At 33.5% G+C, this 20677-nt stretch overlaps 2 protein-coding genes across 3 annotated transcripts in view; both read right to left on the bottom strand.

The window, feature by feature from the left end:
- LOC123523712 (fibropellin-1-like) overlaps positions 1-8089 on the bottom strand; it is a 33143-nt gene extending 25054 nt beyond the window's left edge. Inside the window, exons 1-7 of the mRNA XM_053539889.1 lie at positions 8032-8089; positions 6958-7077; positions 3824-3937; positions 3191-3304; positions 2822-2935; positions 1194-1307; positions 547-660 (exon numbers count right to left, since the gene is read on the bottom strand). Coding sequence (XP_053395864.1) covers positions 547-660; positions 1194-1307; positions 2822-2935; positions 3191-3304; positions 3824-3937; positions 6958-7077; positions 8032-8089 — 748 coding nt within the window. The remainder of the gene's footprint in view (positions 1-546; positions 661-1193; positions 1308-2821; positions 2936-3190; positions 3305-3823; positions 3938-6957; positions 7078-8031) is intronic.
- A 1417-nt stretch (positions 8090-9506) lies between these two features.
- LOC123523713 (fibropellin-1-like) lies at positions 9507-20234 on the bottom strand. 2 transcript variants are annotated; one of them, XM_053539534.1, is made up of 13 exons: positions 20125-20234; positions 19639-19752; positions 19033-19146; positions 17291-17404; positions 16791-16904; positions 16261-16374; positions 15681-15794; positions 15106-15219; positions 13465-13578; positions 12772-12885; positions 12189-12347; positions 11387-11444; positions 9511-10976 (listed from the first exon to the last, which is right to left on the bottom strand). In XM_053539534.1, exons 1-13 carry the CDS (start codon positions 20222-20224, stop codon positions 10853-10855), a joined length of 1467 nt encoding a protein of 488 aa, XP_053395509.1. In that variant the 5' UTR covers positions 20225-20234; the 3' UTR covers positions 9511-10852. The 2 variants fall into 2 exon arrangements, with proteins under 2 accessions (XP_053395510.1, XP_053395509.1); XM_053539535.1 differs by lacking the exon at positions 12189-12347 and having other exon boundaries at positions 9507-10976.
- Between the last annotated feature and the right edge of the window lie 443 nt (positions 20235-20677).

The following is a 20677-nucleotide window of genomic DNA, read 5'->3' as shown; positions in this document are numbered from 1 at the left end:
CTGGCTTAAGCGGCCAAATTGTCTGCTTCCCTTGGCTGGCTGCTTAAGACAGGTTAGACTGTAAACGTAAAAATATATACAGTTTTTCTTTCCATTGAATCAAAACGACTCTAGAACTGGCTTCTCCTTAAATTCAAAACCAGAAGTCCAGAATGTTCATGCTGTCAAGATGCAAGGTCTGATTTTGAGATGAACCTTTAAATTACTTTATTTAGACATAGTACCAGAAATCAATCAAGGACACAAATGATAATCCTTATTTTATTAGACTTAAACATTTTCCGATGTCATACAATAATCATTCAATAACCATGTATTTGACAATCATTTTGCATTGAGTCAAGTTCTTCACGCAATAATCCAGATATAATTGGGGTTTACATATTGACCAATGACTAAATAAGTAGGACTTATGTATTATATTCCGCCTAAAATCTTATATATTAACAACCAAAGTTAATTTTCAATTGCTTTTTAGAATTAAAAAATTAGGTACTATTTCTACAGTAAATTGTATTCGTCTTTGTGACGTACAATCTAACCTACCCGTTTCGCAGTATTCACCACGATATCCAGCCATGCAGGAACATGTGTAACCATTAGTACCATCTATACAAGAAGCACCGTTCAGACAGGGTGATGACTTGCATTCATTTATGTCTGTAATTAAATTACACTGATCATAGCATACAGTGTAAGGATTGATTTGTCGGGAGGTAGACAGTCGGCATATCATCTAAATAAACTCAAAACGGGTCTGCTGTTAATTTGCTTGGAAAGGATTTTCAAATGATCTTCTCACATATTTTATCAGATTAAAATGCAACAAAATAAGCAGATATAAGATTTATTTATGTGTAAAAGTCGGAAGTTAGATGACATACAGAAATTTTATTTTATAATACGATATGAAATATTTGCAGAGTTATTTTTAAAAATTCTTAGTCTCCAAAAACCTACATATAGATTTTGTTTCCATAATTCATTACCTCTCTCATGCTTAATGTTGTTGCAAAAGCGTTAGCATTATCCGATTTATCACAGTTTATATTAAAAGTGTAAACGATGTCAAGACATTCTCTTGTTCTCTTCTTACAGATGTAAATGAATTTTAGTGTAAAAGCCTATCAATCTGCATTCCATCCGATTGTTTTTTTCTGGTTGTACAATAATGAAAGGATTATATTGCTTACTGATCTCACAGTTATTTCCAATATATCCTTTGTCGCAGGTGCACGTATACCCATTGATACTGTCTACACACGATCCTTTATTTTGACATGGAGATGACTCACATTCTTGAATGTCTTTTTAAAAATGATTTTAAAATGTAGTGAATAGTAGAATGAAAATTACGGCATGATAAAGTTACCATCCAGAAATTCTGAGTTTGTTGGCTCTTTTTGCCCTTTAAAGTTACTCGTTATAAATGTAAATCATTTAAAGAATTTAAGCAATTGTTTGAAAACTGTACACTAGATAAAACGGTTTAAAAACATTCTACTTGAAACTTCCAGTGTTTAGGCCTAGTCACGGCCTAAAATCATACTCTTATCAAAAAGGAGTATGGTTAAGGTTTAGGAGTAAACACTAAACACTGAAATATTTGGTAAACTAACAACATCTTTACCAACAATTTAGCTGTTCATTATATGTTCTACAGTACTGTCCCCCTTAATGCCATTTGTAAAGGATATAATTAAACAATTGCTGAAAACTACGTTCTACATATGCTATGTGAAATTTCAACACTTGGTCATTGTAATAAATGCATCAAAACGATGATATGTAACAATTTTTTTAAAAATGGTTAGTTATCAATGGCGTTGACATATCCGAAAGAGCGTTCATATTATGTATTTCATTTCCAGAATTAAATATTTATATCAGTAAACTGACAATTGTTTTGTAAAGCAATGTACATGTTTCATATTCTGTTTAATTTCCATGTTGAACGAACCTTTTTGTACCATTTGTTGTTTGATTTTTTAAAAGCACTGATCTCCAGATTTGGCTAAAAATAACCTTTCTCTCAAATTGAAGTTTGGTCATGTTGTGAACATTAGAATATGAGTTATTGTTTCTGAAATATTTTTAAAATTTCAAATAAAGAAAAAAGACCGCCTCGGAAATCGAACCCCGGACCACCGCGGCAATAAAGACATTTTCCCGTCGTCGTAACCGATAGCGGAATTAGCGAATCATGACTTCAAAATATAGATATTTGTAATCGAGACTGTTTTCCTGGAGTGGCTACAAACGCTTTTCCATTTTCATCGTAAAAAGTAGTAAAAACAGCAAATTCTCATGTGTTTCCGTAACATATAGTTTGTCAGTAATTAAGTTTTAAAGCCTTTTTAAGAAATATAGCAGTTATTTCCAGATTTCTAAAAAATCTTTTTTTGGTGTTGTCGGACGTTCTGGAGGCCAGTCCCTTTAAAACCTGTGGAATTACATACGATAAAATTAAAATTGTTATTGTATAATATATAACGCCTACATTTAAATTAAAACAAATTAATCGAAATTTATTTACAATACTTTTGAGGGCATGATTTATGTGTGCATTCGTCTTTAAACAACGTAAATGTTTCAAAACCAATATATCTAATACACAAATGAACATGGGGGATTTACTCAAACAAACATGTGGCCACTTCAAACTGGAAAACAAACTATAGTAGTCTATTTCAATACGTACATGCAAATCATCATAGCGATAAAGGATAATTGTGAAAACTGGTAGAATAAACAAACGGAAGAAATTGGTTCTGTTGTTACTCTATCGATACAGTTAATATAACTGTATGCGTTAATTTACCAGTTTCGCAGTTTGTACCACTATATCCCGGAAGACAAAGACATGCATAGCCATTGACTTTGTCCGTGCAGTTAGCGTAATTCTTACAGGGAGATGACGTGCATTCATCTATATCTATAAAATACAGCAAACGGTATCTATATTTCATTTCAAACGTTGATTTCTTTTATTAAAAAATATCAAATAAATTGCTATATATATATTTTTTTATAAACATCTTATTAGGATAACTGTGTTATGTCCTTTTAATTTGTCCTTGTAGAATTATGTTTTAAATAATATGAATGTAATGCCTCAGTGGTACAGAGAAGTTAGGCTTTTTAACCGTTAAATTATATTTTACGTTTTGTATGGAACAATTTGACCTACCCGTTTCGCAGTATTCACCACGATATCCAGCCCTGCAGGAACATGTGTAACTATTAGTACCATCTATACAAGAAGCACCGTTCAGGCAGGGTGATGACTTGCATTCATTTATGTCTGTAATTAAGGCACACTAATTCTTTTTTAAAAGTGCTAGGATTGATTACCCCCCACCATGACAAAAAATGACTCTAACCGAGTCTGAGATTACTTTGTTAAAGACCGAAGAAAACAAGCAACTAAAAACAAAATATATTTATATTTGATAAATATAAAAGTTGGAAATTGGATGACATTCACGGATACCATTTTATAATACAGTATGAAAAGAAAATATTAGCAGCAGTATTTTTAAAACTCTTCAAAACTTCGTTATCTCTTAAAAGATCATCTTATAATTTTTATTTCCATAAACCATATCTATTTATTCCTTTCCAATGATTAATGTAGCTGGAAAAGTATTAGAATTTTCAGGTTTAGTGTATCACAGTTTGTATGAAAAGTAATCAATGTCGGTCAGACCCTTCTCTTGTTCTTATGTTACTGATTTGAAAGTATTTAGTGTAATAGCATATCGATCTGCATGCCATTCAACTTTATTTGGTTGTATAGTATTGAAAGGATTATATTGCTTACCAATCTCACAGTTATCCCCAGTATATCCTTTGTCACAGGTGCACGTATAACCATTGATGTTGTCTGTACATGATCCTTTATTTTGGCATGGAGAAGACTCACATTCTTGAATGTCTTTGCAAACAAATGTCAAAATAAGTCATAGTTTTAGATAGTACGAATAAAACTTACGGAATAAGGTATCTAGAATACTAAAGTTGCATTATATTTTTGGATAAAATGTGAAAGGTACGGGTAGATTTCCCGGAAACACAGAACTCCCCAAACACAGCCACAGAGCTATGTATCGCAAAGTAGGCCCGCAACAATATGAAACTGAAACGGACAAATACAGTAGACGGGTAGCTTCAAAAATCAAACATCAAGACAACATAAGAAACACAAAATAAGAGACAGACAAAAACGTTGAAAATAGGGACACGGCCTTGGAACGGTCAGCAGCCTATACAACGTAAGCTGGAATTTAACGCGTTTAGCGCATGCTAACCTCGCACTTATCTTCTGGAATAAACATTATTCCTTAATTTAGGAAAGATAATTTTAGAATGTTGCGTTTATGATCGGAATCAGAAACAATTTGAGGCATGAGAAAATGTTACGTGTAACTTTGAATCAGAGACGCAGCTTCTTAAAATGAATGCGCACGTGTAACAATATCATCAGCTTCTTGATCAATTTTCCTCAACGAAGAAACAGGTAATAAGGTTAAACATGATAACATATCATGTCTACAAGAATGTTTTTGTATCGTATTGCAATCATTGACAGTCATTCTTTTCCGAAGCTTACGTTTGATATTTCCATTTCGTCGAACACCATGAGAACGAGGTTTTTGTATTCATGGAGAGTAGAGAGAGAGGACATATCGATTCCGGAATCTTTTGAAATATTTCCCTTTTGATAAATGTTATCATTTAAACTTAATGGAAAGGGCGTTTGTAGACATTTAATTCATTTTTGTTCAGAGATATGTCTAAGTTTAGCCTTGAAACCAGAAGTCATGTTAAGTTCATACTTTAATTGTTCAACAGGTTGAACAGAAACATCTGTAACAAAATGTCCGGTTTTACGAAAATGATGGTATAAGAACTTTCGAAATTTATCATTATTACGAATTTTATAATAGTGTTCCCGAAATCTGGTTTTAAGAGGTCGTCTCGTTCGCCCAATATACTGAATCACAATTATGGGCATTTCATGAAGTACATGGATAACATCGGAGATATTTTAAGAAAAATCTGAATGAATATTTATATTGAAATTTCTATTATTTACAGAAGAATTTATTGTCAAGATAAAATCAGGACGGCACATGTACCTGTTAGAATTGCTCTTAGAGACTGAATTGAATTTAGCGTGTTTCAGTCGACGATGAAACACAAAGAAACATAAAAAGCGGTTAGTTTATGAAAAATCTGCAATAGAAACGAGAATTTTATAGCAGATAGTTCTGGTCGCTGACTTTAGATCAAATTGTCCCTCGCCGATGACTATAAGAAAACTCGACTGAGTGTAGAATTCTTATTCATGAGAGGAAGTTACACAGTTGGTTTACTTAAGTTATGCCCAGGCTCCTTCCAATGGCTAAAATAATGCCCGTGTTCTTCCTGGAAAGTCATTAAATGACCTAAATTACGTTGGTAGAACTTACAACCCTTCAAAGAAACTGCCAGTTCAATTCGTAGCAGACACTTCCCGCCATAATCCACCGGCAACATTACCAGACAAAAAGTAGTACATAGCGTTGGAATGAACCATGTGGTTTTGGTTTGTTTGTTTTTTGTTGCTTCACATTTGTCATGAACTTCCTTGACGCATTCATGCAGGTGATGGCTGTTTTACTCCGTTAACTTTACCGGGCGATTTAAAGAAGTCAAATGTGAACTCGGTTCGGTCATTTCGCTATTCTTATGCCCTGTAGATCTAGCTGCAGGAGGCATACAGTGTTTGAACTCTCCATCCGTCCGTGACACTATCTTTTATACTTCTCTACTCTTACAGTTTTCATCGAATTCAAACGAAACTTAGTATATATCATCAATGTGATTTGCACAAATGATCGGGACATTTATATCCATATATTAGTTATGCCCCTTTAGAACATAACCATATCACAACATGTCATAACTATAAATGTGCATTGTGTACTCAAAACCGCATACATAATTCAAATGAAACTTGTTATACATCATCAGCATGAAGTGAACATGCGCATATTGTTAGGACTATTATGTCAGATTAAGTTTTGAAATAAGTCCCTTTTAATGTTATTCTAGGAAGCATTTTATAGAGGATATTCGTTATACAATGTTGACAATATTTTGTTCTGTTTCTCGTCTGAGTCGGTTTTCCCACAATCCCCTATATTTTTGAAAACCATTGCTAAGAAACAATAACGTGATTAACTCGGTAAGTACCTTGATGGCTAAATGAGAGGTGAGTTGCGTGCTTGTTTTTCTTAAACGTAACGTTGTTATAAATACAATCAGTTTATGTCGTGTTTTACCTACTCATGTTGAGCCAGTTTTATCGTACCCTTGAATATAGGTATACGTGAAGCTCCAAACAGTGTTTGTACATTCGGCATTCCGTGTGACTATTACATTCATGTATATCGGGAAAGAATACCATTCGAAGTTTATCTAATACTTACGAAATTCGATCTTCTTGTCTCCTTTATCTCTCTCTTTGTTAGCATAACATGTGTTGTAAATGAGTATTTTTGTAGACGGCGTGGACAAACGAGGCATATGCCTCGAATCATTGACAAATAATAAAAAGAAGACAAATATCATATGCCATTATTATGATAAAATAATGGTTAAGCCCTACAAAAATTAACTGAAAGGGACTCTTTCCAGTATTGTAAAATGAGCAATGTGTTTGCTTTGATTACTTGTTTCTGATATTGCCATCGCTATTTTCATAGAAAATCCATCCATTTTGTTTAGAGCGTGTTAGACAAAAGATAACAGGTAAAGGTAGATTTCTACAGAGCACTTAAACACAGCCTCAGAGCCACGCATTTGCAAAGTAGGCACAAAACAAGAAGAAGCTGTAACGGTAAAAATATTATAGACGGGTAATTGTAACCTTAAATGATTAGCTTAGTGTTTAGGGCTATTATAGTTTACCTAAAGAACATGTATCTCCTGCAAACCCTCCTGGACAGATGCAGTTAAAATTACTAATCCCATCTGTACACGTTGCCCCATTTTGACATGGGTATGGATCACAGTTGTCATTGTCGGTGCCTGAAATCACCCCACATAACTATACATATTTATTCTTTATCAATGCAATCTCATTATCAAAGATTATGCAAAGAAATATTGGAGACTGATAACAGTACAAAATTAATTGTAGAGAAAAGCTGAAATTGTGTTTGTCTACCAACAATTGAATATGAGCTCGACTTTAATCTGTTGTTTAATAATGTTTTAAGTGAAAAATAATTATTAGTTTTTAATTAGTATAGGAAGGTTATAATTTTATACTTGTAAATGTATTTTTTGTTTCCCTTACACAGTCTCCTTAAATCTAATAAACAAGAGCACAAAACATGAATTAATTTCAATAATTCCATTACTATTCATTTCGGAATTCAAAGGTACATTCGCCTTGTAGCACTTTGTTGGCCTACTGAACGTGTGGTACGTGGATGGTCTACTGACCTTCCAACAGATATATTTCGTGACCTCTGTTCTCATATTTCTATTGTGTTTGGCCATTTTTCTAAAACTGTATAAAGTCTAAGGTCTAGATCAAATCATTCTTTTATTTGTTGAATGAAGGGTGCTACAAAGCTAAATGACTCTTTGCATTCTACATACGATATGACAGTACACCAAGCGGAGACTTTATTCGCTTAAGGGGAAATGGATTTTCTTCTTATTCGTTATTCAAACGAAGAAAATTGTATCTATTTCCCCAGTACCTTACATAGTCTCCTTAAATCTAATGAAGAAGAATTCAACACGTTTATTCATTCAAATAATTTTGTGACATATACGATTCATTTCAGAAATTCAAATATGAATTTGCCGTGTACCACTTGGACCTACTGAACATTACAAAACGCTTTTTAAATAAGAGCAATTAAAATTGGTGAAACAACAACAAAACGTACTAACACATAGTTCTTCTCGAAATTCCATAATACTTTATAACCTAATCCACGAGATATGACAGTCTAGATTCAAGATTACCCTTAATATATCCGTCTACAGCACTATCCCTAATCCAACGCCCAAAGCGCTTAAACATTCTGTTTAAGACTCCTTTTTCGCAGTAGCCGAAGTACAGCCAAATCGTAATGAATTCAGACAGTATTTTGACAGATCACAAACATGCGGTGAAAACGCAACTTTATACTGTTTGCAAAAATTAGTGTAAGACATAACACTTAGGTCTTTCCTTACATTGTACATATTCTTGGTATTGCTTAAGTTACAAAATAAAAATTTCCATTATTTTAACCTGTCCATCTTATATATAATTGAGTATTTCACAGGACATAAAGAACTTCCATTTTAGCAATTTGAATCCATGATCCAACCTACGTATGTTGCTTTCCAACACGTACATTGGTATAATAAGTTTGATATGTTATTAAAATGTTGCTTACATCATATAAAATTAAATTATACCTCCACTGATAATGTTGCTCAAATGGAGAAACTTACCCTGGCAACGTTGCCATCAGACAAATATCAAATAATATTTAAAAAAAATTTATACCACCACTTAAGCTAAAGCATGTCGCAAAATATCTTTAATGAATGATTAGTTCATGATACTTATCATTACAACTAAACCACAATCTTCTGTGAAGTCCATCGTAAACGTGACAAATATTTCTGAAGATATTCATATAGTATACGGGAGATAACTCTTAAGTAATGAATTTAGTTTACTCCATTCACTGATACAGTAAGAGGATTTACAACAAAGTGAGGTGTTTTACATTTTATAATTAGTGACCTATTTATAAGATCCAGAATTGCTTCTGAAACAACATTTGCTTCACAAAGTGCGGACTTATTAATTGAGAGAAACATTCTTTGTAGCAATGAATAAAACGAAATGGAAATTTTTAGCCACCATTAATCACATCTAAAATAATAGTTTGCACAAATATTACGCCAACACTTAATATTTTATTGTAAACAATCCCTCACTAAAATATGTTTTTGACCTTGTTCGTATTCACAAGAATCGTTTGTAAATCATTTGTAATCACAATAATACTCATCTCTAAAATAATCTGTTCAAACCAAATTATTTGCCGTATGCTGGCTGTTTCCATGTTGATACTCTTTGGTTATGTGGGCCGTCGGAAATTATCGTGGTTTCTACATGCGTAGCAGGGTCCTTAGACTCCACTTTGAGCTATTCGATCCATCATACTTGTTGTAGAACTGGGGATGTTTGCTCACCGTGATGCAGCTGTAGAAAACCTAGGAAAACCAGGACTACTACAGTGGCTCTACGACCTTTGCCACCCCTGGACCTGGAACGTTTACGCTTGAGCTCTCAATTTTCTGCCTTGTTAATGTTTTGCCTCGTCATCACTATCATTTGAGATAGGATAACCTTCATTTAATTTCACGTTGTCCTAGTCGCTAGCGGAAGATTCTTTAAATAGAAAACGCCTGTGGAATGTATACTGTAGGTAAACTTTCTTTATTTTGATTTAGTGTTATTTTTCAACAGCATTCCAGTTTCGTATCGGAATACAGTTAAAAAGTACTTACCTGTTCTACACAAGTTACTGCCAACTTTTCCACGTGAACTACAGGTGGAGGATGAAATAGTTTCAAACTATATGTCTTTCATCAAATCGTCAGGGCAAACATGCGCCTCACTCGGGGATAAAACATACGACCCTGAGATCCATAGAGCTGCGCTCTTCCTATTGAGCTAAGCAGATGGGCCCGAGTTCTAAACAGAGAAACAATGTATCTTGTATGTATCGTCTAACCACGATTTATTCCGTGCACTGCGTACAGGAAGGAAACAGAAGAAAAAAATCTTTAAACAATCGAGGTATTCCGTAATTAGTAAACATATCTACAATAACCGGGATAAACAAGCTACCGATTGGTAAACTGACGGACATGTATCTAAAATTGGTATCATCAGAAGTGTTTCGGGAAAACAAATTGCCAAGGAAAACACGTTTATAACTATCGCACTCGGACCATTCATATTTCCAGCCTAATGTATTTGCAATTGCATTCATAAAATGACTAAGAGGCAGTAAAACGTCGTCTCTGCCTTGAACTTGTTTTTCTGCAGGGATATTGGTTTTATACATTGTTTTGATTAAATTACTTAAATATATTAACATTCAGATTGCTCTAAGAGGTGTGAAGTGCCTTGCCAAATCTAAATGCTAAAATGGATAACGGATTAAAAATGTAAACATACAATGTTCAAACAAACCAGTAGTTTCATACTGTAATCACTAGTACGTAATTTCTTAACTCTATGAAATATAAGACCAAATATACAAATACACAATATATGAGCCGCGCCATGAGAAAACCAAGAGAGTGGGTTCGCGACCAGCATGGATCCAGACCAGCCTGCGCATCCGCGCAGTCTGGTCAGGATCCATGTTGTTCGCTTTCAAAGTCTATGGCAATTAGAGAAACTGTATAGACATTTGTAAGTGAATAAAACAATTATTGGGTCAAGTCAAAACAATAACAAACTAACATCTCATGTAAATGTGTTACTAAACAAGACAATGATAGTTTATTTCAGATACCTCTAAATGACAAAACAGTAGAAATATTAACAGTATTAGTGATGAAAAGCAGTATAGAAAAAGAATAAGATAAGTAAAACAATACCATAGAAAATCAGTAACTCTAAATAGATATAAATGTTATTTCAAATATAGTAATTGAATTCTGATGTGCTCTTGTTGTCATAGCTATTTTAGTCATCTATTGTCTTTAACAAAGACATTTGCTGTCTCCTGCTGCAATGTGTTCCTGTGCGTGTCTTATTGCATTTAAGTTACTCAAATGACGTTTTTCTGGCATCGCTATTCGGTTTAAATGTGCTAAATGTTGCAGGCTCCTCTTTTTCGGCTTCTTCAGAGAGAAACGTGTCGTTACCGAAATACAACGGATTTTTGTGTCTGAAAGTTACAATACATTTTCTACGTGTTTAAGTATATACATTTGAAATTCAGGGATATTTGTGAGAATAAATAGTATGTGCAACTGCTGAAAAATATAATTAATTGTTCATGTTACATTGTTAAATAAGTTTGAAAGAAATAAGAAAATGATGGAATAGATACATTTGTTATATTTCATTTTTCGTATATGGATCAATACTATAAGCCGAAGATACGAAAACACTATTTGTATTAACATTTGAAATGACACAACAGCGAAATCCTCGAAATAGGTTCCCCGCTAAAATCAATGATTGCATTGTATATTTTTACTTGTTTCAGACTGTAAAAAGGTCTACAACAGATGAACAACAAAGAAGGATAATAACTGTCATTTAAAATGAAACAGGGCACAAAAAACAACTTACGCTTGAGTCGACGGTACAGCAGCGGATTCATTATTAGGGCGTTGTTGTGTTGAGTGACCTGTTAAAATGAATGAAAGACTTAACTCTGCTAATGAATTAGGATAAGATGTCAGCCGAGATGAGCGATATATACACGTTATACCTTTTACAAGTGAAAATGGCGGACACGGACATCGTTCGTCAGTAAATATATATATATTTTTTCCTCAGCAGCTATAAGTGATTGGTCTACTCGTATAAAAATAAACATATTTGTATTGATCTGCAGCTTCACCTGTATTCGTATTACACATATGTATAATCTCAAGTCAGCATATCGCCTCTGCTTTTAAAACGTCTATTCATTAAAAATCAGTTCAGATTAATTTGAAAGTATTAGCATTTATAAGTTCTAAAACATTCTAAAATATGCAAAGAGATTCCATTTGCACAGCTTTTTAAGAAGCTGTGATCAGAGTTACCTGGCAACCAAATCTGAGACAATCGCGTAAATGAACATACTTTTTCAACTCTTAATGCACATGTAGCATTTTTTTCTGTTGCATAGTTTAGCTGATATTTCTCTTGGTTTCATGTCGAACACATTGCTTGGAAAGACAAAAGACTGTCTTGAAACAGAATAGTAGGAGAAATCTCTTTCTTCAAATTGACGAAGAATTAATGATTTAATGGGAAATATAAAAAAGAACTGATAGATATCATTTTGTGAAATGGATTAAATGTTTGACATTTTATCCTGATCAAAAGATCTAAATTGCTGGTATTTGGACGTGTTAGCACACATTATATGAATAAAGTTTACCATTTGGATTAAATACAGAAAGTCCTTTCCATTTCATAATCACAACAACTCCGACAGTAAGAATGATGATTGCGAGAACTACTCCAGTTATCAACGCAATGATAGAAATACTACTGTCTGTTTCCTCTGATTTCTCATCCAAATCGCTTACAAGTGTTACTATAACAAATCACAAGATTAAAAATGCATATTAATTTTTCCTCTCTCATATATATATACGTTTAATTTATAAATCAGTACGCCTAACAGCATAAAAATAAATAGGTCAAATGCCGTGATCTTCTGATATAGTAGCAACAGCCTTGACATTATGAGACGTATTATATTCGAGCCATACTTCACGGCTGAAAGGGTCTCCGTTGCCGAGAGGTTAATGTTTCTGACATAGAACCACTTGCCTCTCACCGTTTTGGGTTCGAACACTCGCTTGGCGTAAACCATTACTTTATCTGAGGAAGCGTTTTTTTTTAGCATTAATGGAATATGGAATTTTTTTACACATGTTGAAATGGTAACAGAAGTCGTTGTATGATCGAGACATATGCTCAGTTTGTTTTAAATTCAGAGTCTAAAATCGCAATACCGTTCTGACAGTTGACACCATAGAAACCCGACAAACACGTGCAGTTGTAAAAGTTGATGCGGTCAGTGCAATTACCGTCATTGTGGCATGGATTCGGACTACAGTTGTCGATGTCTGTAAATTATTTTGTAAATATAACTCACATATATTAACATATGACAGAACAGAAGGTGATAGATTTATTAAATCATGCAGTATTTAGTGTTTGACATGTTTAAGCTTGAATACTGTACAAACAAGCAAAATATTGTAATAATACATGCAGATCGATATATAGAAAATATGTATTTATGTTACAAAGTTACGTTGATGAACGTTTTAGGTTTATTTCAATAAAAAATATTAAGTTCGTATTATGTCATTTTATTGTTCGTATTTGTTTCTTGTCAAAAAGCATCAACAGCCATTTCAGCAAGGATAATTACTTAATAATATGAAGTTTACCAAACTTGTTTGCAATGCCTGATAATTATAATACCAGTAAATTTCAAAACACTTGTGCAAGTGATTTTCTGTGTTCACTGTAATAAAACACCTTAGCTAATTGCAATATGTAGCAGTTATTCATGTTAAACTAAACATAGGCCTCTAGAATTTCACCATATCTGAACACAGCGCAGAAGGCCATTTGAACAATATGTTTATGAGAAATATTAAAACATTCCTTTAAATACTATAACTAGAAGTTTATACCGTTTTGACAATTTTTGCCATCATAACCTGCCATGCAAGTACATGTGTATCCATTGACTCTGTCTATGCATGTTCCGTTGTTCTGACATGGCTGAGACACGCATTCATCTATGGCTGCAAGAAATGTTGATCAAATGGATATACAACTATAAAATAAGCATATATGATATGTAACATTAAAGCGTGTCTGGTGTTCAACGAATAATTAAAAACGGCACTTGGTTAGGTTAGTAATGTTAATTGGCGACACGACATAATACTTGTGTACATAATTTTAGAACTATATTATTATGCATCAACTACATTTGTGAAAATAAAGGATAATACAGTAGCGCCTGTACAATAGTGTGCTTGGCCTTCACTGGCAGGCATTAAACAAAATAAAACTTAAATGCAACACGAGTTAGCTAAAAATAAGATAGGAAGCTTGAAACTGTACAATGTCGTTAATTTTTAACATTCAGACCTCCGATTAAACAAGACTTCATCGTCTGGATTTATTTCCATCAAATGTTTATCTAAATGTGGCAAATTTCAAATAGCTGCAGAATGCTGAACGACCAAGACAACATATTTTCTGTTAAACAAACATTCTGCAAAATCAACTCAAACATGAAACACAAGATTATAGTGGTGGTGTCGAACCTAAGTTTACATGACTAATTTCATATCGCGATTATTTCGTGAAAACAAATGCTACCAAAAGTCAATCATAGAGCTGTCAAATGATTTCAGCAAAGATTTCCATTTAACTTTAGAAGAAAAAAAAAATATATATATATATACATATATATGTTCTAGTACTGGTTATACTGGTGTAAAGTGTGAAAATGGTATATACATTTTCACGCTTTACATCAGTATAACCAATGTCACAATGACATTATCTGTACAGTTAGCATTGTTCTGGCAGGAAGATGACTTACATTCGTCCATATCTGAAATGGCAACTCAGTTAATGCTTGTTTCTGGGACAAGCAAACCTATTTTACCATGGTACCAGAAAAGACACAGGTCGATACACACAAGTTATAACTGTGAAATTATACTACTTTTCATTATATACTTCAACATGTCTTGCACATCGGACAGGCGTTTCCAGTGATTTTTACTGTGCCGGCAAAGTCAATCTGGCATTGATTATATACTTTTATGTAAAATGTGATAAATATATCTTGATAGTTGCTCTTCATTCCATAAGGTGTATTTCTCGATTAAAATAAATTAGTTTACGGAAAAAACATAACGTTATGCTACAAATGACAAGTATAAACCGTAATTTTGCTGTTTTGCATCATTCAAACGTCCTGACGTCACTTTGGTTTACGGACGTTAATTTCCCGCACTTTGTTTTGATACGCTACAATCAGAAAGAGTGCTACAAAGAAAGTATTTCGTTTCGCTTTATTCAGTTTATAATTTGTAAAATACAGTATGCAAGAAAGAAATCTACCACTGGTTGTAGATGCATATGGGAATATCCGGCTCTCGGGTAATTGTTTTAGCGGTAACTCGGCAGGGCCTCGTTACCGCCATAAATAGTCACTCTCGAACCGTATATTTCCATCTTCATCTGCAGTCAGTTAGGTATTGTTATATTCTTTTAAAATATTGATGAAATATTTTATCAATAAAAGGTACCGGTTTCGCAGTTTACACCAGTATATCCAAGCACACAAGTACATCGATATCCGTTGATATTGTCTGTACAGTTGCCGCCATTACGGCAAGGTGTAGATGCGCATTCATTTACATCTGAAAATAAAGAAATTGATTAATTCCCTCTATATTTAACTCAAATAGCCTGCATGATATCCGTTGGGGAAATGCAGAAACACACACAAAATTATATAAGAAAAACATATCTAAAATGTCATCCATTATCAATTATTATATTGTAGTATATAGCTAAATAAGGCACAACGGCGCGGATAGGCAATTTTAAAAAGGTGTGGTGTTTAAGAAAAACATTCTAGTACTCACGTTCTTTCATATCTGAATGATATTCTGCATAAACAAATGGAAAGCTTATATACAAACCTATGAAATAAATATTGTTCAATATTGTTGAGTGTTATACATATTTCTTATTTTCACAAATGGAACAATTCTGCTTGGTAAACTGAAAACAAACCACATTCGTATAAAAATGCTCTCACAAATATGTCATTTATGTTTGATATACATTTTATATGAAAATTGTTCTATTAGTGTACCAGATTCGCAGTTTACGCCGGTATATCCATGTACACAACTACATTGATACCAATCAATATTGTCTGTGCAGCTGGCTTCGTTTTGACATGGTAACGATGCACATTCATCTATGTCTACAAGGAAAAAAATGTTTCCAGGTCGCCAATGATTGCAGATAATTTGTATAGTTGTGTTCAAAAATGAAAGCTGGTAATTTTCAATTTGTAAGATTAGCTCTAAAACACAAATCATAATAAAACTATTGGCTTTTTCTACATGTCAAATTGTCAGCTGTTATCATATACTTCAATACCTAAAATGCATTACAAATCGGAGGCGATTTCACCCCATAATGCTATTTGAAAATAAGATCATAGCAGTTTTGATATTTATTGTGGATAAAATTAAAAAGGTTACGATATTTCTGAAAAAACAAATTGCAATGACAATTAAAGGCCAGTTTGATTTTTTCTTAGCTGGTACATTAACCGGAATTATTCAAAACTGGTTGAATTTAAATATATGCTTCATTAAATTTGTCTCATGCAAGAATATGTAGCCCCAAAACGCTGAAAAAAACATTTATCACAACATAAATACCGAATTCACAGTTAGCACCAGTATAACCGTGTCCACAAATACATTTGTATCCATTAATGTTGTCTGTGCAGTTGGCGTCGTTTTGACAGGGTGATGACGCACATTCATCTGTATCTAGAAAAAGGAAATAATGGAAGTGTTTCTTCTCTATTTTGGAGAAATTGTGTGGTTGGTAAAGCTTCTACTCGAAGGAGGTTCAAAAGAATTTAATGCAACCGCAACTACAAAATCAAATTAGAAACGTGAACTTAATTCTAAAACTCAAATTGTCACCCACTTATCCATCACAAAAACGTATAGCAAGTCATAGTCTATTTATGATTACATAACTTAATTCCAGTATTTGTGTTAGTTTGTACATTTTATGATCTTTTGTAATTACACATGGCAATCACATGTTCAAATTCAGTACATTTGTATTTAAAAGTGAAATATTAACACAGGCAAGTTGCGATAAATAGACCAACAGAATTGTTATAACTTTAAGCAAGAATAATCAGCTTGGACATGTTTTTATCTGTACAATTTACCGATTTCGCAGTTAACGCCACTGTATCCGGACACACATGCACATTGGTATCCATTGATATTGTCTGTACAGTTGCCATCATTTCGACAAGGTGATGACAAACATTCATTTATGTCTGGAAAATAAATAAGGACATATTAGACTGCCTCTTTAAATTTTATCTAGCTAAAATACCTAAGTGTAGAGTGGGCTAAATCGACAGAGAATTAGGAACATTTGTTTCTAAATACGTTGTTTCACATGATAACATTTCTCTGTCCATACATGTTTCCATATTCATACGAGAAATATTAAACTCTGGCACGTCAGTTGAGTAAGACAGATTCATTGTTTTGTTCATTGTAAATACAGTAGCACACAGTGGTGCGTAGTCTTGCATGTTCATAAAGCAGAAATACAAAAATATGCAATGATACTCTGAATATTTTTCTTAGATAAGGTCTAGTCATTCATACGCATACCACCAAGGAGTTACAACCGGAATATATCAAAATGAAATACCTAGATCACAGTTGGTTCCATTATATCCAGCTGCGCATTCACAAGTGTAGCCATTGACACTGTCAATGCAGGTTCCGTCATTTTCGCATGGTACAGATTTGCATTCATCAACATCTTGAAATGAAAATACATGAAAAATTATGAACGTTGATAATGAAACTTTATTGACAGAATCATGCAACTGAGACATTTACTTGTTCAAAGCCCAAGGAATTATAATATTATTCACATTAAGATGCATAAAACAAGGAAAACGGTCAAATAGAAGAACCATATTTGAAGAATACAGCCCTCTCACAATGGAACCCTGTAGTAGTGTATGTATCGGTATGTACTCCATGCACATATACACGAAATATAGAGACAAAGTAAAACCTGTAGACAACAAAGACAACACAAACAAATAAACGAGCACAGTTGAGCAACGCCAGGGAACGGTCAGAGGCAAAGCGACATTGGGGATTTAACCCGATATTGGTGCACTAAATCTTTCCTCTTTTATTTTATCACAGAATTCAAAAGTTACAGTGCAGTTTCAATGTTCGTCATTTGAAGTTCTTAAACGAGTTATGGTAACAGAAAGCGTCATATTATGTCAAACATAAAAGTGTTCGTGTTACTTCATATGGAAACAAGCCCTGTGAGAAATCTTCACATTTACTCCTTGCCTTTGCAGACGACGGAAACCCAAGAGAAACACCACAAAGTGTCAGATAAAACAGGTCAGAGGATATGTATCCGAGCTGCTTAAAAGCGGTTGACTTATATTTATTTGGCATAAAATGTATGGAAGCGGAACGCAGGTTGAAATACAAAGGTAGGAAATAAAGTATCTATTCTGTTCTATTATAATCACGTATCATAGATTAATAGACAAACTGAAATAAAAAGTGTAGTTTTCAGTTATAAGGTGGTTGCACATCAATCGTGAACAGTCGGGTCTTAACTTCTTTTAATAAATGTTTTACAACTTTACCAAATATTATAGGAAAACTGAAATGACCAAATCGTACTAAGTTTAATTGTAAACAACATCCCAAAAATCAGGTTCTGATACAGCTTGTTCTACAAACACCATTCTTTTCTCTAAAATCCTTTGGATGCTTAAAAAGGGCAGGCAAGCTATTGAATTAACACAGCTGTTTGTCATTTGAAATGATATCTTAAATTTTGAAAGGAAACAAAGGTAGCATTGACCAACAAGTAAGGTCATACCTAAATACAGTCACATTCTAAAACTCTTGATAAAAAAGTGGATATATATTCATCAGACTTGTTATTCATAAATTGAAATAAATTTTGCGTACACTTTGAAAAATAGCTTTAAACTTTTCGTTGATTAAAACGAAAAAACCTCGTAATTCATACCCCAACCAAACTACACAAAGTGCAAAAAATACCTTATTCAATCTTAAAATCAATAAATTGTCAACTAGCGGCATTTAAAGCACTACAAGATACGCTGTCTAGGAGTTATCGCAGGTATTCCTATGTAACGACTAACAAGGGTTCCGATGACTTTTCTGGCATTTGGACTGTAATACTGGGATACATTCCTCTCGATTGGATTTTGCCCGGTCTGGATCAAGCGAGACACCTTAATTCTATACCTTCACCTATGCTTTTACTGTTTCAGCAAAATGATTATGAACTGCTATGAAACAAACACTTTTTGTTTACAGGGTCATTAGTACTAATTTATGTAGTGTTTAAATCAAATACAGAAATGTAACCAAAACTACTGAGTTCACAGTTGAATCCATAATATCCTGGAGGGCATATACAGGTATAGTCATCGATGCTATCTGTACATGTAGCATCATTCTGACAAGGAGATGACTCACATTCATTTATATCTGAAAATAAACACCAACAAGGTATTTCTGTACGCTTAGTGTTCAAAAAGTTTGGTAATTTCTTACAACATTAACAATGTCACTAGCACTAACACAAATGTACACTCTATAACTATATCTACTGCCGCTTGAAGTCTGGCATGCTGATGAAAGTGTTCATTTATGTAACATTTATGCAGGGATGATTAGAGGTAATTGTTGGTGCAATATATTACACTGTACCAATAGAAGCTTAATACGATAATTGTGATGGACTTAGCACAAAAAATGAATAGATTTTTATGGAAAATGGTTCATTTAAGCGTCACTTTATATAATATTTTCTTGTACTTTGGGATCATGATGAACATTCTGTTGTACAGAATTCCATTTAAGCCATATAAGAATTATTGTATAAATGTGATAAAATGAACAAATAGACTAAAGTATTTCTGTTGTTATTGTTAACAACATATAATAATTAAATTAACACAGCTATAAGCGTAAACTTACCAGTTTCGCAGTTACTACCACTATATCCAGGAAGACAAGTACATGCATAACTATCGACTTGATCCGTACAGGTAGCGTTATTCTTACATGGAGACGTCGTGCATTCGTCTATATCTACAAAATGCAGCAAACAATATCGACATTGATTTCAAAATTCTTTCCTTTTCGCACAAGCAGCACATTGCCTTGTCACATTTATGAAAATCACGTAAAACAAAATGTGAATAAATATTAATATATTGAAAGAATTGTAGTATACTGTAGTACTTAAAACGGATAAAGTGGTCTAGTGGTAAGAAGTCTGATTCCGTAGCCTGCATTGCCCACTTCTCTAACCACTTTTTTATGTATAAATACAGAATGAACAAGGGCTAGGTTCGTAATTTTGACATCCTTTACTCCGACCAGAATCGTTATTATCTGCTTTCAGGACTGGACCATATCAGTAACCGGTCTATAAATATGAAAAAAAGACACAAGTGTTACCATTTTTGCAATTAACACCGTTGTAACCAGTCACGCAAGTGCACTTGTAACCATTAGTGTTGTCTGTACAGCTAGCACCATTTTGGCATGGATATGACATGCATTCATCTATATCTGAAATATTAAATATGGTGCAAAAAGTACTGTTTGTTTCCGGTATCCCGACCTACCCTAATTTTGGCCCTACCCTTGGGGAATATTTTCAACTTTTTAATAAAAAATGTAAAACTGCACTTTCTATGCTTTAAACACTGTCAGTGGTGTTAGAAATCAGCCTACTGATGCTCTAAAAGGCATTACCCTCTTAATTGTATTCATATTTTGACACAAAAATAATTTCCGAAAAGTCTCAATTAAAAATAATCAAAAAAATATAATTCCGACCTACCTACCCTATTTTTTGAGCACGCTACCGGAAACGAAGAATGTTTTAGTCCTTACGAGTTTTTGATTGTTCCTTTTGAAAATATGAAGGGACTTAAAATCGCTAAAGAGTTTCATTGAAAGCATAAAATGCAACCAAGCAAAATAATAGCAGTCTCTGTCTTTTCAT

The sequence above is a fragment of the Mercenaria mercenaria genome, chromosome 3 (assembly GCF_021730395.1).
Source record: "Mercenaria mercenaria strain notata chromosome 3, MADL_Memer_1, whole genome shotgun sequence".
In the NCBI taxonomy this organism is placed as follows: domain Eukaryota; kingdom Metazoa; phylum Mollusca; class Bivalvia; order Venerida; family Veneridae; genus Mercenaria; species Mercenaria mercenaria.
The sequence above is the reverse complement of the archived record's forward strand: the minus strand, read 5'-3'. Positions and strand labels throughout refer to the sequence as shown.